At 39.6% G+C, this 17,705-nt stretch overlaps 1 protein-coding gene across 3 annotated transcripts in view; it reads left to right on the top strand.

Annotated features, from left to right (window-relative positions):
* The window catches only part of TDP1 (tyrosyl-DNA phosphodiesterase 1), a 2,057,997-nt gene that overhangs the window by 404,460 nt on the left and 1,635,832 nt on the right, over positions 1-17,705 (top strand). For all 3 annotated transcript variants that reach the window (XM_044074699.1, XM_044074698.1, XM_044074697.1), the window contains one exon: positions 10,890-10,982. In XM_044074699.1, coding sequence (XP_043930634.1) covers positions 10,890-10,982 — 93 coding nt within the window. The remainder of the gene's footprint in view (positions 1-10,889; positions 10,983-17,705) is intronic.

Here is a 17,705-nt window from a genome sequence, read left to right on the forward strand (position 1 = left end):
AAGAACTATTTGTATTGTTTGCATGTCAACTGATATTCTCAGCATTGCATGAGCTATTTCTCAGTGGAAGGATGTAGAACAGTGTGTGTGTGCTGTACCTTTAAGAAGCATATCAAGGACTGAACGTGCATATGTAAATAGCAGGCACGTGCTATACTTAGTGCCATTTTTCAAGTGCAGCATGTATGAATGTAATAGTTTGTATACAAGTTAAAGTTAATAAGCGACAATTGTGATGTGTTTGTACGTAATAAAGCTGCTTGAACAGAGCCCACAATGACTCGTATTACATCCTGACTAGATGAGCGACAGTTTGGATTGGTTTAAGAGTGAAGAAAATGGAATGAAGGTTGGTGGGGTGGGTATGGAAAGAGGTGAATTTGCTGTGTTAAGTAATGAAGTTATTGAGTTGATGAAGTGAAATGTGTGGCTACACACCCTGTAGAACTGCTGGTTGTTGGTACTGGGGTATTTAAGAGTTCAAGGGTTAAGCAGGAGGTGTATAGTTTGCCACAATTTTTGAGGATTATTATAGCAATAACCCACGCCTGGGTGTGGGTAATGCTGGATTTACCCACAGTTGGCGTGGTTTGGTCGAGGCTTACCTCGGGACCAAACAAAGCCAACTGTGGGTAATACAGCATTACCACACCCAGAAGTGGTTATTATACTATGACATTATTTAAGAAAAGAAACTATTACTTTTCTTAAATAATGGCATAGTATAATGCCTGTTTACTGCCCTTCCGCAGATGTCTGGCATCCGGCAGTTCTGATGTACTGCGCCTGCGGTACATCAGAGCTGTGGCAAAAGCAACGGAGAAAGCAAGATCTCCGTTGCTTTTTACTGTTTTAAGCTATGTTAAATGGGTTTAACATAGCGAGACAGTTTTAAAATAAGCAACGGAGATGTCCGTTGCTTATTTTAAAACTGTCTCGCTATGTTAAACCCATTTAACATAGCGATAAAAAGCAACGGAGATCTTGCTTTCTCCGTTGCTTTTTAAACCTGTCTCGCTATGTTAAATGGGTTTAGCATAGCGAGACAGCTTTAAAATAAGCAACGGAGATCTCCGTTGCTTATTTTAAAACTGTCTCGCTATGTTAAACCCATTTAACATAGCGAGACAGTGTTTTAAAAGTAGAGTTATACTAATGGAAAAACATCCGGGCGACCGGACCTTTTTCCATTAGTATAACTCGATTTACAATGTGCATGCTGGCCAATCAGCGTGCACGTTTTGGGGGGGGTCATGGTATAATTTGGTATTTCGGTTGACGTGATTGAAAGTATGTTTATCTTTTTATTTGTTTTTTGGCTTGATTTCTCCATTGTTGATAGGATGTAAGATTATCTTTATTTCTGTCATTATGGTAAAGAGCCCAGGCTTTGTGTCTAAGGTAGCTGTTTGGCTTTAGTGCGAATTTTCCTAATCAGGGCTAGGTTATTGAGTATTTGCAAGAAAGCATTATTAAATAGTGTATGGCAAGGTCTAGCTGTAATATTTTCAGAGGTGACCAGTCATATTTTTGTAGAAGTGTATTGAATGTAGTGGGGGAGAAATGTTTTTTATTGTGAGTGTATTGAAATGTAATGTTACTAGTATTGTGTGTACATTTTCTGATTAGATAGGTTGGAGAGTGATCACTTTGGAATCAGGAAGGCAGCCAGCATCATAACTTTTATTAGATTTTTTGTCATAATAGTCCAGAATAGATTGACTGTTTGTTGTTTATCGGTGTGTGTGGGGTTAATGTTTTGACAGAAGATATATAAGTTTTTGAAGTTGGTGGGAGTTTTGGAAGAACACGTAAGCCAATCTAAGTTAAATTCCCCAAGTATTACAGTTCATAGGTGTGTATTAGGCTTCTGCCCTTGGAGCCTTTACAAGCCTAGCCCATAGGATTATTCTGGCATCGTGCCACCCAACCTTAGGTCCTAGTGCCTCTATCGAGTAGAGCCACTGGAGTGATCCCTGGGGTGAATTTTCTATTTTCCATCCACTCATCAAGATTTCTCTTGAAGAGGGCCAGTGAGGGTGAAGTTGAAGGAAGCTCATCCTAGAATGTTTCCAGTGTTGGAGAGGTTATTAGCAGGAGGGAGGTAGATGGCTATAATGATAATGAACTTATGGGCATTAATATCTAGTCGTGTAATTAATATTTCAGAGGATAAATGGGATAAGTTGATCCTCCTCATAAACAGATTACCTGATTTGAAGGGATATTTGGAGCTATGCAGTTAAGGCTTATATAGAGTGAGAAGTTATGGTGAAATAGGAGGATAGTTTGAGAAATAAGGAGAGAGTAAATATTGTTGCACTGCTTAGCAGTTTCGCCTTGGTGCCTTATAGGCTGCCTTTTAAAAATCCGAAGAGTATAATTGTGATGGCAAAAGTAAAAGTACAGATGTGAATGAAGAAAACTGCATAACAAGTTCAAGGTTGTGGTACCTCAGGGTATTTCCCTACTTTAAGGTGTAACACTGTGTCTTACTATACACATACAAATACATATATGCAGTAGAGGGGTGGGAATTATGACGGGACATGGACTTTTGTAACCTACACCTTTGGGTCTAACACATATGATAGGGTTTTTCTATATCTGGCTGTCGGGTACATACAGGGTTGCCAGATTTCCGACTGGCCAGGTAGGGGAAAAAAAAAAAAAGGTCTTCCACGCTAGGTCTTTAATGTGCAACATCAGAGTTCCGCATCAGAAGTAACTCTGTTTTGCGATTTTTTGATTGGCCAGTATACAGGCCAGTCAAACATCGCTAAACACGGAGCTACTTCTGTTTAATGCGGAACATCGCAGTTCCGCATTAAACAGAAGTAGGTCTGTTTTGCGATTTTTTATTTTTTTTTTGATTGGCCCGTATAATGCCGATGTTCCGCATTAAACACAAGAAGCTCCGTGTTTAGCGATTTTTGATTGGCCCGTATGCTGGTATATGGGCCAATCAAAAAAAAAAAAAAAAAAACAAAGCTGAGGCTGCCCAGGATTTAAACCGGTAGTGCGGGACTCGGGATTAGGCTGCTGATCACGGGACAGTCCCGCCAAAATAGGGACGTCTGGCAAGTACCGTACATACAGCTTAAAGTTCTGAGTCTATTACTAATTTCTGTTTAATGGGTTTGTGTCTATTTTCCTTTTCTGTTTTTTCAGATGATGTTTTAGTTATCATCAAATCAAAATGCAATGGGGACACAGGTTAACAGTCATACAGATGTCTTTTGTGTCTGTCTTTGCTTACTTTAAATAATAGGTGAACTTGCATACATGTACTTCCAATACCAGAGGCACCACAAAGATATTAGTGTAATCATTGTGTACTAAGTATGACTTGATTTGCATGTACTGTAAGTCGTATACAACTGGTTGACAATGGTGAGATATAAATACCTTCTGGTTCTAGCTTGGTTATCACATACAGTTTGAAAGAGGTGCTGTCAGTCACAATTTGGTGGCTGTGTTAGGATTCAAAGTCCCCTTGACATATCAGCTTGGTTTTCGTGTACAATTAGGGTGAGGATCTGTCACATTTTAGTGACTGCTGGTGAAGATGTTGGGATTAATTTTAGTCCACCTACAGCAGCTTTGTTACCAAGATGCAGCTGTACTGTCAGCCACAAGGTAAGAAGTAAGAGAGGTTTGCACTGTACTGTGTCAGCCACAAGGTAAAAAGTAAGAGAGGTTTGCACTGTACTGTGTCAGCCACAAGGTAAGAAGTAAGAGAGGTCTGCACAGCAAGCATTTTATATTTTAGTCAGTTTAGTTTAGGATCAGGCAGAAGTCTCCTGCATGAAAGGAAACTATCCCCTCTGATGTCAGACCTGGAATTTGATAAGGTAGACCCCCACAAACTACCTCAGTAAAAAGAATCTCCTGCCTGAAAGGAAGTTACCCTGGGAACCTATTCCCTCTGAAGTCAGACCTGGAATTTGATATGGTTAATACCTTATAATGTACTAAACTTAATACAAACCCTATGTACTGTTTACTGCTGACCTGGGTCTAAAGGCACCTTCAGGCTGTCCCCATAGTAACTTTGACTCCCTCCATAGTGGCTGTATTTACTTGCTTACCCCTAAGATACTATTACAGGTAGCCTAAAAATTGTTGTAAAACAAAAAAAATCTTAAATTAAATACAGCCAGAAGCCTCTACTTAACTTACCCACATACATTCACAAGCCCAAGGGAACTCTCGGCATTAGTGTTAGCCCCTTAACTCCTTCCTGCTGACTCCGTACACGAGGTTTCAAATACAACTAAAAAAAGTGCCATTTTTAAATGCCTGGTGCTCCCTGTCCCAGGCGGCAGCCTGATTCTAAACCCAGGTATGTTATCTGTCTTTGTAATAATGTTTTAAAGATATTTTAATCTCTATTTCTGTAAAAACAGCTAAACACAGATTAGAAATACAGGGTTAATGTTTACAGTATTCTGGCTTGTTATGCAGCCTCTCGTATCAGCTAAGGCAATGTAACTGAGCTCCATGTGCATTCCACTGCTAGTATAACTGTGAATATTACGAGTATTGCTTAATTGGAATACATAGCATTATTGGCTTGATAGCAGATTGTATGATCTAAGGGTACTGTACTTGAACTCCATGTGCCTGAAACAGCCATAGTTACAGTGAATTATATTATCACAACTTGTTTAAAGTAAATGCATTGTGTTTCCACATAGCGTTAACTGATAGCCGAGTGGCTTACAGAATGTTCGCTCCCAGCCTAAAATAACTACTTGTTAACCTAGTGGGCTGATGTAATTATAAAACAAAGTAGTTAGCTGTTGTCCTGTTATTTAATGAAGATTACTGTTATTTAATGAAGTTATGGGAAAGAGTAGTGGAAGCTAGGTTAAGAAGGGACGTGATGATTAGTGATCAGCAGTATGGTTTCATGCCGGGAAAGAGCACTACAGATGAGATGTTTGCTCTGAGAGTGTTGATGGAGAAGTACAGAGAAGGTCAGAAGGAGTTGCATTGTGTTTTTGTAGACTTAGAGAAAGCATATGACAGGGTGCCTAGAGAGGAGTTGTGGTATTGTATGAGGAGGTCGGGAGTGTCAGAGAAGTATGTAAGAGTGATACAGGATATGTACGAGGGTAGTGTGACAGCGGTGAGGTCTGCTGTGGGAGTGACGGATGCGTTTAAGGTGGAGGTGGGATTAAATCAAGGATCAGCTCTGAGCCCTTTCTTATTTGCAATGGTGATGGACAGGTTGACAGACGAGATCAGACAGGAGTCCCCATGGACTATGATGTTTGCAGATGACATTGTGATTTGTTCTGAGAGTAGGGAACAGGTGGAGAAGACCCTGTAGAGATGGAGATGTGCTCTAGAGAGAAGAGGATTAAAGGTCAGCAGGACTAAGACGGAATATATGTGTGTGAATGAGAGGGGGGATAGAGGAATGGTGAGGATGCAAGGAGTAGAGGTGGTGAAGGTGGGTGAGTTTAAATACTTGGGGTCAATAGTTCAGAGTAATGGTGAGTATGGAAGAGAGGTGAAGAAGAGAGTACAGGCAGGATAGAGTGGGTGGAGAAGAGTGTCAGGAGTGATTTGTGACAGATGAGTACCAGTAAGAGTGAAAGGGAAGGTCTACAAGAGGGTAGTGAGACCAGCTATGTTATATGGGTTGGAGACAGTGGCACTGACAAAAAGGCAGGAGTCAGAGCTTGACGTGGCAGAGTTGAAGATGTTAAGATTTGCACTGGGTGTGACGAGGGTGGACAGGATTAGGAATAAGTATATTAGAGGGTCAGCCCAGGTTGGAAGGTTTGGAGACAAAGTCAGAGAGGCAAGATTACGTTGGTTTGGACATGTGCTGAGGAGGGATGTGGAGTATATTGGGAAAAAGATGCTAAGGATGAAGCTATCAGGTAACAGGAAAAGAGGAAGGCCTAAGATAAGGTTTATAGATGTGGTGAGAGAGGACATGCCGGTGGTTGGTGTGGCAGAGCAAGATGCAGAGGACAGGAATAAATGGAAACAGATGATCTGCTGTGGCGACCCCTAACGGGAACAGCCGAAAGAAAAAGACTGTTATATAATGATGGATTACTGTGTCAGGCAAGGAAACTGCTTTTTGTACAGAATTAACACTTGGTAACTGCACTACAGTGTGTTTGCAACTGAAGTATATTACTGTAGCATCTTTATTTAATGTGAATCATTCCTTGAAGTTGTATTTTTTCCCTTTATGTAGACTCGCACATGTTTAGATAGAGTAAATACTGTGCTTCGTAGCTGCACGGAGTTTGGATTACCGTATAACTCATAGAGTATGTGAATGTGAATTCCCTGCATGCGTGGTGACTACTTATACATGCTGATAAGGTCTTATTCTCAATAATTTATTTTTCAAGGTAGTCCCCCACAAACTACCCCAGTAAAAAGAATCTCCTGCCTGAAAGGAAGCTACCCTGGGAAACTAATCCCCTCTGATTTCAGACCTGGGATTTCATAAGGTTAATACCTTTTAATGTACTAAACTTAATACAAACCTTATGTACTGTTTACTGCTGACTTGGGTCTAAAGGCACCTTTAAGCTGTCCCCATAGTAACTTTGACTTCCTCCATAGTGGCTATATTTGCTTGCTTACTCCTAGGATACTATTACGGGTAGCCTAAAAATTGGTGTAAAACTAAAAAAAACTTAAATTAAATACAGCCAAAACCCACTACTTACTTACCCACATACATTCACAAGCCCAAGGGAACTCTCGGAGTTAGTGTTAGCCCCGCCCCAAATCTCACCTGCCCCCACTAGTGCTACATTTAAACCAGACTTTGCCACTCCCCTCCTGCTAAGTACCAATCAACACCTCACACATCATTGAACAACCCTCCCCAGTAACCCATTTCCTTCTCTTCTGTGCTTCCACAACCTGCTAGCATAGTCAGCCATCAAAACTTGGCCCGCCCCAAACAAAATGCAAACAAGCAAACAATGATTACCCTAATGCCTGTACTGTTTCTTTTTTACCATCTCACTGCCTATGAACAAACACTTGACCATGGTATTCACTTCCCACATGGTCAGACACCCACAGCTACACACATCACACCAAGCATTTTACCATCCCCAGCACACTGAATATACCACCCCAATAAAATACCACCCCTGTACAGACACAAGACAAAATCCTAAAGACAAAGAATATATAAAACCTATTAACAAACTCCTAAAGCTTTGTCACTATAAACTTATGACACATGGGGACATTCATCCCAACCCTGGCCCACCCTCACCCAGTAACCTCCCCTCCCTAACCACAACCCACAGAGTCAAGCTACCTATGTATACTCTCACTACTTCCCTCCTAGCATTTCACCTAAATATTGGAAGCATTAACAATAAGATTCCCAACCTACATGCCCTCTAGCAACCCACTCCTCAGACATTGTGTGTCTTACAGAAACCTGTCTAAAACCCAGTACTACTGACAATGAGATATTACCTCCAGGATACAATATTCACCTGTTAGACTGTACTACTAGGAAAGGTGGTGGGATAGCAGCCCTTTATAAAAATACTCTTAACAGTCAATAGAGATACCATTCAATAATGCGGAACTCTTCATAATGAAGCTACAGATTAACCAAAACAAACACTTGAACATTGTCTGTGCATATATTACGCAATGCAACAACCTAAATACCCTAGACGATACCCTTTGCTGGTTAACCACAACCTATCCACAAGAAACCAAAGTTCTTGGCGACTTTAACACTGACTGGCACCCCTGCTCATCCGACCTCCCCCCACCCATATAAACTTGTTTGGGTTTAAACAGACCATAACCTTTCCCACTAGGATAAACAAACCAACCAACAAGTATCCTTGACTGGATCCTAGTCAATAACCAATCCCAACTGTACACAGCTGGTACTCTCCCTGATGACCTCAGTGACCATTGTCTAATCTATATCATAAAACATAAGGCAGGAAACCCTCACCAGCCCAAATATAAAACAGTTAGAAACAGGAAAAACTTTTGACGTTGCTATGTTCCAAAACGAATTAAAAGCAGTCGACTGGTCAAAACTAAAAAAATCTTACATTAGAGGAGACTATAGATCACTTCACCACTAAATTCCTAAGTATCCTTGATTCCCATGCTCCAGCACATACAGTAAAAACTAGATCCAATACAGCACCATGGTTCACAAAAGATACCAAAGCTAAAATCAAAACCAGAAACGTTTGGGCCACCTGGAGAACAACTAAAGCTCCACTTGACCATCTAAAATATTGTCAACTCAGGAATGATACAAAAAATCTATTTTACTGGATAAAAAAAATTCTACCAAAACCTCCTACAAAAACACCATAACAACCCTCAAAAGTTCTGGGCAGGCTTAAATCAACTACTTCGCCCAGGTCATTCCACCACCCCAACCCTGGATAACCACACCCATAGTCCCCCAGAGACCTTAACAACTTTTTCACTGAAACAATCCAGTCCCTAGCAAGTCAACTAACCCCCTCAAACTTAAACCCTACCCCTAATCTACCCAATAATCACCGCAAATTTAGCTTCCAACCAGTATCCACTAGTTTTATCACAACACTTCTAAAAAAACTAAAGGCTACCACCTTCGCTGCCGACCTTCTCCCTGCAGAGTTCCTACAAATAGCTGCAGATGCCATTGCATATCCCATTTTTATCCTTATCAACAGAACCTTATCTGAAAATGCTATCCCCTCCCTCTGGAAAATATCTCATGTCATTCCACTGCATAAAGGTGGCAGCTCTACAGACCCATTGCCATTCTTTCCTCAATAGCCAAAATAATGAAAAAATGCGTACACATGCAACTAATGCAATGGGTCTATATTGAATTAGTGAACGCTTAGAAAAGCGAATGCTAATTCATTGACCCCTTTTAAGGGAAAGCTTACAATCTCGAACACCCAGAACAACGATTTTTTTTCACAGGGCAAAAAAAATCGCTGGGCCAGTTTCGGGAGTTCACCATTTCCTCCACTGTGGTGCGATCTCGGAATTGGTATATCCCACATTATATATTTTTTTTGTGGACCAGTGATTTTTTTCCGAGGGAAAAAAATCACTGTTCCGAGTGTTCGAGATTTTAAGCTTTCGCTTAAAAGGGGTCGATGAATTAGCGTTCGCTTTTCTAAGCGTTCGCTAATTTAATATAGACCCTAATGTAATACCTTACACAGAATAACTTAATATCCAACTCCCAACATGGTTTCAGGCCATACCACAGCACTACCTCAGCCCTCCTTTCCTTTACTACTGCCATAAACCAAAACAGAAATGACAATAGGCTTACTTCTGCCCTCTTTCTTGACCTATCAAAGGCCTTTGACATGGTCAACCATGAACGTCTCATTCTTTCACTAAAATCTATTTCCCTCAACAAGCCCTCTATCCAATGGTTCCAGTCCTACCTGACTGGTAGACAACAGGCAGGGCAAACTCTTCAGCCAGCTACCCCTCACACTTGCTGTCCCTCAAGGGTCCATACTAGGTCCACTACTATTCTCTATTTTTAATCAACAACCTTCACAATGCTTTCCCTAAAGCTACCTGCATTCAATATGCAAATGATTCCACTCTGATCTGCTCAGCCACCTCCCCACCCAAACTGCAAACCTTAACCCAAAATTCATTCAACACTCAAGAACTGGCTCACCAACCAATGCCTACTACTGAACCCAAATAAAACTAAACTCCTACTCTTCTCCCCCACTAGTAGATCCACCACACTTTCATTCTCTGTCACATCTAACAATAGTACTACTATTTCCCCAGATAATCACACCAAACTGCTAGGGGTTATCATAGACAATAATCTCAAATTTGACCTAAAGGTCAACAAAACCATACAGACCATCAATAAGAATCTTGGATCACTGTATCGAAACAACATTTTTAAATACACTGGCCAGGACTGCAGTCGCCTGATCACACCTACTCTCTCCTCTCTTATATGCCTCGCCTTTACTCTCAAACCTCAACAAATCTGAACTAGGTAAGCTGTCCCATAGCTACAATCATATTGCCAGATTCGCCACTGGATCCACCTATAGAACCCACCATGGCCAGAATCTTAAACAACTAGAATGGCTAGAACTACCCAACTTAATTAATTTCAGTCAACTCTTAACAGCTCACAAAAATTGTGTACTACCCTGAGGAGACCCCCTCACTTAAAAATATTACTAAGCCATATAGTAACCTGAGATCCCTATGGTCAGCCGATAAACTACTGGTCCAAACCCACAAAGCTAATAACTCTGCTGGTGAATCCCTGTTTGCCAACTTCGTCGGCAAAACCTGGAATTCGTTGCCAAACTATATCACCCTACAATCCTCCAAAATTATCTTTAAAAAGAACCTCAAACAATATCTCAAAATGAATTGGCTATGCCCCATGTACCAACCCTGATTAGTTACAAACTGATAGCATAAACAGAAATTATCATAACATGTAACTACGTCACCAAGCTTTGCTTCTAATCTGATGTCTCTTACTTTTAATTATGTCTGTCCATGAGAATTGTGAGTCCCTACTTGGGGGCACTACTAAGCTATTGTATATAATCACTTTGTTTTTTATAAATGTTTCCTAACTTCTGCATAAGCCATTGTATATAGTCACATTTTTAGTATTGTTTCCTAACTTCTGTGTAATCTATAAGTTTGACTATGTGGAGCTTTTCACCCTGGGCCTCCGCTGACAATGGACATGTATCCATTCGGACTATCCCAGTAAACCAATGTAAAATAAATAAATAATGTTCTTAATTTGTTCTGAACTTGAGATGCTTATTCCTTTGTATTTCTCATTTAAGGACTCAGAAGTCTAACATTTTCATCACTTTTTTTTTGTGAAGGAAGATGATGTTACTGTTGTATGAAGAAGGTTTTCGAGTAGTAATACACACAGCTAACCTCATTTTTGATGACTGGCATCAGAAGACTCAAGGGTGAGTGCAGCAAGTTGCCTTCTCTATTGCAAGACTGTGGTACTCCTGTTTTATTTTGCACAGCATTTAGGAGTTATGTATGTACTCATTTATGAAAAGGTACACAATTTTGCTTGCATTGATGTAAACAGTATATGTTGCTCTTTAAGTCATGCTTTACAGAAACTAAAAGTTTGTTTTTGATGTTATTTTCTAGTGTGTTACATAAGCCAGATGATTGTGTTCCTCACTGGGTCCTGTGGTTTTATCAAATGTTTTTACCCTTGGAGGTAGATGCATGCCTGTGACGATACACACTTGTTAATTTGTCAACTACATAAGCTGCTATGTCCCTCCTGACTGTTTCTGCTGTTTGTACAGTTTGGATCTTGATTTTTGCTGTCATGCGTAAAGCTTTTTGCATTCACATGCCCATTTATTCTAAAGTCATCAGAATCTGTAACTGATGAAGAAAGGGTTTTACTCATGTTACTTCAGTAGACCGGAGTTTCTTCACTTAGGACTTGCTTCAGGAGGTTGCTTGAGTCCTACCTCTTCTAGATGCAAGTCTGAATGTTGTATGTCTTCCCAGTCCTAGCTAGGATAGAGATAATCTTATGTGAGTATTTGAGCTCATTTCAGTTTGCTGCCATGATGTAAGAGAGGTATGCAGCTGGCTTCTACCCTGGAATACATGCTTGTGGAGCTTATGACTTCTCTCTTTTGACCGAGAGATGGAGACCTTGGTATAATTACCCTGATCTTAAGGAACGGCCCCTCAAATTGTACTGTTACTAATCAGGGACATTTCAGGCTAAGGATTTTCCTCCATTCCCAGCAGAGCTTTGTAGTCTCAATTGAGGAGGAGCTGGAGTGAGCCTATGCCAGGGTTGAAGCCTAGTCATAAGGTGTAGGAACATGAACCATAGGTGACACCACTCCTGGGCTAGCACTGGCCTCTCCCCTCACATGCAGGGCCCTGCTTTGCTTAACTTCCACTTTGTGTTAGTTAATTTGAGTCTCAGTATTGTACTTTATTCAGGGTTGGTGGAGGACATGATGCTCCAATTGGAGTTGTTGCTCATTTTAGTTTTTACTTATGGTTTATGATGACTAACATTTTTTGTCCTTTTCAGTCTACCCCAGGTGCCATCAAGGTAAAAGCCCAATAATCTCTACAGTCATCTCCTACTTGGAGACTATCTTTAACGATGTTACTTTGGAAAGCTGGAGAAGTCCTTTTACAGTACCCCCCCCCCAGAAGTCCAGTGACTGGTGTTGGTGGCCAGTTAGCATGATTTGCTGTCCATGTCTTTAGGATTGACTTGTTTGGCTTGTGTAGTTCATCCAGGCTGTATTTGGTTTCTCCCTCCTAAGTTGATGAGTCCAGAACTTTGAACAGGTATGATAAGAGGGCATTCTGCTATTTTGGGGTTTAGGGCTTTGTACTATGCATCTCTCTTTTCCAAAGTCCACTCTGTCTTCATGAATTCAGTGGCAGGAAAGATAGCGAGATAGTGAATCTCCTGGTATCTCGGCTTAAAGGAGGGCCGCTGCCAGATTCTGTGCTTAGTTATGCTCCCTGGTAGTGGTTTGTAGCATGAATATAGGTTTAGGTATATGCCTGCTCAAAATAGTGAGGGAGCAGGTTTATTCCTTTGAGGAGTGTCTCTACTGCTGAATTCTGGACACTTCTTTGAAGGAGGGAATATTTTTAACTGGGTTTCTTTGCCTGTGTTTGATAGCCTCTATAAGATAATGCAAGTCTCCTCGTTGAAGAGGCAATATCTATTCTTTTGAGTCCCCCACCCTTCTAAAAAGTGTAAAGGGTTTGTTCAGAGCTGTAGCAAGTGTGGAGGAGACATGGCATCCATCCTGGGTGTCAATTTGGAAGGGGTGCCAATTAATGTATTTTTTTATATAATGAAAGAAAAAGTGCTTATTTATTTTTCAGTGTTCCACTTGCACCCTTTTTTGTGTAAAGAAAAAAAACTTGTCATCCCATCCAGAGGGGTGTACCTCCCTAAATAATGCAACTAACTTCTGATTGGACTAAGACTCCCTTAAGACATCTTCTAGCATCTTGCTATTATGCAAGAGAACAATAGTGAGGGAGCTGCTATTTTAATTTAAAAAGTGTTTTCCCTTGCTGGGTAGAGGCTACAGTCTTTATTTTGGGAGTATTTTTCCAGATTTTTAGCCCCTTATGTAATATAGTAGTGAGTTTGCCACAAGCCCCAGTCTGAGCAGGGTATACAGTTCTATCTTTTGCATCCCATGTCTCACAGCAGACATATGTGGGACATGCAGCGTCCTGGATAAGAGCCATGGGCCAGGATTACATATAATCTGTAAAATCACTGCATTTTCAGTCTCTTAATCTGCAGTCCAACAACAAGGGCAGGAAAAGAGTATCTCCTCAGGAAGACAAAAATTAGCAAAAACAAATATAAATACATAAACTGAAGACACCACATGGCTAAAAACAGCACTAAGAAAACCTTTAATATAGGAGAAGTGCTTTTGCGTCAAATACGCTTCATCAGATCTCCTACAACAAAACAATTAAGATATTTAAATCAATAAAATACAAAACGACCAATAAAATAATTTAAATAAAGCACATGATTTAAGTTGAGGTTTAATTGGGACGATATCATTAAGCCCACTCCCTTTGTTAGCTTGTCACATAATAATCCAATGTAGTTCAGCCTGTTCGATTCTGTTCTTAGTTCTAGTGTCAGGAAGTACCACTTGCAAAACCATTAAAAACAAATGCATGTCCCTCACTACATTAAAATATATGTTTCGCTACTGCATTTCTTTCATCTGATTTCCTTATCGAATAAAGATGTTCATGAACTCGCTCTTTTACAGATGTCTCCATCTTTCCTCCATAAAAAGAAGCACATTCCACACAGCTAGCTGCCGATTGGCACAAGAACAAATAGGATAAAATCTGCAAGGGACCATACCTGAAAGAAAGTGAACTGGGCTATCTGTAAGATCAGACTTTACTTTTTTTACAGCGAAGCATCTGCTTAAGACGTTTTTTTATTTCTAAAACAAAAACTAGGTTTGGACCCTACCACATGTTTAATCTGTTCATTGGCAGTCAAAACAGATCAATGCCATTTAAAAACATTACAAATAGTTACCAATAAAAACCCAATACAATTAAATACCTTATTGTGCCAATTAAATAGCTAATTGTTTGTATTGGTTGGTATATTAATTGTTTTTAAGACTTGCATATAAAGTAAGGGTTACTGATTGTTTAAAGTTGTCTGATGAAGTCTGATGATGCTCACCAGACGAAAGTGCTAACTTTTGTGTGTTCCAGTAAAAGATTTGGGTGTATTCCTGGCGTATCCAGCTTCAAATGTTTCTTTTTTGGGATTTTGTTGGTTTGCTGTTTCTCATTTTTTCTGGATGTGTTTGTAGCTTACAGTCTTTAAGCAGACATTGCATGGTATGCCAAATGAGGAATTCAACAGGGAGTTTCATGTAACAAAAGGTTTGTGTATACTGATTGGACAGATCATGTCTTAAAACACATGTAGGTATCACTAAGTCTAATCCTTATAGTATTAAATAGATATTAACACACAAGTGGTAAAGTAGAATAGAACCTGCTTGCCCGGGATGTTGTCATGCTAATAGATGACATTTCAGATGTGGACAGTAAAATAATGCTAGACCATTCTTGATAGAATCCTGTACATGCTTACTTTGGTTAGAGTACAGGGATTGATTTATTTATTTTACATTTGTTGACAGGGTTTGTCCGAATGGACTGATGGCCCTTTTTCATCGGAGGCCCGGGGAGAAAAGCTCCACAGTTATTTATACAAGAAAAGAGAGTACATAAGGTACCAAAAAAAAAAAAATTTGGAGAGAAATTCCAGAAAATTTGATTAGTTGTACAACATATTTACAACCTTCAACATAGAATGAGTATAAAATACAGACTATCTAAAACATTCAGTTTTCAATAAGACCACCTAAACAAAACTGATTACAGTTAGAATTGTGATTGTAAACAGGAGATTGAGATATTTTAGATTAAAGGTGATAAACAGGATAATAATTTAAAAGGCTGTTAAATTTACTAGTTTCCGAGAGGAGGTGGCCAGCAGGTGTTTCAGGGAGCTGACAAAAGTATTAAAGAATATAATACAAAATTTGTTTGTTTCAAGATTCTTTATACTAAGTATGCTTATGAATGTTAAAGAATTTCAGCCAGTGAGAATAAGGAGTTAATTACGCACTTAAAAGCATTTTGTGCATGTCTGTGTGTTTTATTTGGATTTGAAGTCTTGGTTGTAAATATGTTAAATGCTGTGCCTCAATGAAATATATGAAAAAAATAAAAATAAAGATCAGCTCCATTGTATTAGTCAAAATTAAAACAGAAGGCAAGGCAACCACTAAGTTATCTACTTCATTAGGGAAGCAAAGCCACTTTTCAGCAAAATTGTAGATATTATGCAAAGACAAATTATTATGGCTAAGTTTTTCATTTGTTCAACTGCTCCACTGACCATCTTATCTTCCCCTTCTGGTCACCCTGCTAACATGTTCATTCTTCATTGGTGAGAGCCTTATGGCTCATTCATTCCTGGGAGCAAGGGTTGGTCACATTGGGAGTGGGGCCATCATCTGTGTAGAATATTTTTTTTTCCATTTATGTCTTAGCCTCCCCACTAACTTTTGGTAAACAGCCCCTTGTAGATCGACATAGATTGGGTATTGGCACTAGGTTCTTCCTCACTTCTCATTCACCAAGGCAACAAAATGAATCCCGCCTGTCTACAGAAAAAAACAGTATAGGCAGCCAGGAAAATTGTGCCAGCATGTGGCCCTAAGCATTTGTATCCCTGCCCTCCCCTGAGTTAGGTGTGCAGTCTTTCTTTTTATTTCTCTTCATTCCTCTCTCACCCTGCCCGGCTCATTCATTGCCTGGGCCACTAATGGAACTCCAGTCACCTGGGTCATAGGGCTTCACCCATCTACTCCACCAAATCTGACTGTGCAACTAGGGTAAATAATATCCATGTAACTAAGAACCAGACTTTCAGCTCACTGTACACGTAACAGAACTGGTATGGTGTAAATTTCACAATCCACAAACAACTTGTCTGAAAATTTGATATCGAACCCAGTATAATATCTGCTCATCACCACATTACAGTCGGTAATCCTCCCATTTAGAGAAGCACTCATAAGATTTCTACAGTCATTAACTAAAGCTCACCGATTTCAAATGGTGGTTTAAGCAGCAGTTTAAAGGCTGAGAACAGTGTTGAATGAACTGATCATTATCCCTTATTTATTTATTTATTTTGCATTTGGTTACCAGGAAAGTCCAACAGGACATGGTTCTTTTTTCAGCGGAGGCCTGGGGACAAAGGCTCCACAAATAACATTCACATAAGACAGTACAAGTGTACAATATGACAGTACAAGTATACAGTCAAAGTTTGTACAGTGTAGTACAATTAATGACAAGTATTTAACATAGAACATAGACGTCTGTAGTACCACCAGTAACATGTTGTTGCAACAGAAGGTAGTAACAGTAGTCATTACGTATAGCAACGGTAAGTACAGGTAGGTAGAATTATGAGAGAAGTGAAGAGAAACAGAGGCATGAGACTGAAGTGTAAAGCTAATGTTACAAAATAGATTGGTTGAGGGAAGGGGGTGGCCAGTATTAACCTGGACTGTCGCAGTTGCAGAGCCATGAGTTCAACAAGTGTGATTTTAAGGACTTTTTAAATTCATGTCTTGAAGCTATAGCTGTGATGAGAGAGGGACGTTTATTCCATTGTTTGGCTACTGTGTTAGAATAGAGAGATGTCCCAGCAGCATTATTGTCCTTTTTTATTTTGAGGAGACGTTTGTTAGTGAAGCGGAGGTTTCTGGTGCAGGAGTATGGAATTAATATGGAATTAATAGGTCTTGTAGTGAGGGGGTTTGTTCAGGATGATGCATAATTTTATGTAACAAGCTGATTGTAACAAAGTAGGTGAGGAAGTTCAAGCCAGTTGAACTGTTTGAGAGATATACAGTGGTGTGATCTGTAAGTACTATTTACAGATTTAGCGGGGTGTTGTTAAATGCTTTTTAAAAGCAAATTAATTTGATGGTTAATGTAGTGTAAGAGTGGGATGAAGTCTTCTAAACTAAGAGGATGGCTTGCCTTGTACAGTTAACATGTAAAATGACCTAAATATAATCACTGTACACAACTTCATCTAGAATTCTGCATTTTATTGACAGCAGCTTTGGGAGGACTAAAACTTCCATTTGTTTTCCATTTCATTTTAAGTGCATCACTCTTTCTAGGAGGACTACAGAACACTTGTAATCCCACTGCAAATATTACTCATATTGACATTCCTGCAATATCTGAACATTTGCAAACCTATTAGTCTTACGTTTTTTATTTATTTTTGTTTTTATTTTACATTTGTTAACTGGGAAAGCCCGACTTGGAATGAAGTTAATTTTCAGCAGAGGCCTGGGGAGAAATGCTCCAGACACGTCTTCTTATGCTGTAAGAAGCTTTCATTCCTCTGGGAATTTTTTCTGTTTCTCAAATCTTAACCTTATTCCTTAAAAAGTATAAGGATCTGTTTTGCCAGTCAGTATTGGCATATGATACTCAAAAGCTGATTAAATGGTAAAGAATACCAGAGCCTGACATAATTCCATCAGGGTTCTAGAAGTTACTGACAT

The sequence above is a fragment of the Protopterus annectens genome, chromosome 6.part0 (genome assembly GCF_019279795.1).
Source record: "Protopterus annectens isolate FY-2018-M chromosome 6.part0, PAN1.0, whole genome shotgun sequence".
In the NCBI taxonomy this organism is placed as follows: Eukaryota; Metazoa; Chordata; order Ceratodontiformes; family Protopteridae; genus Protopterus; species Protopterus annectens.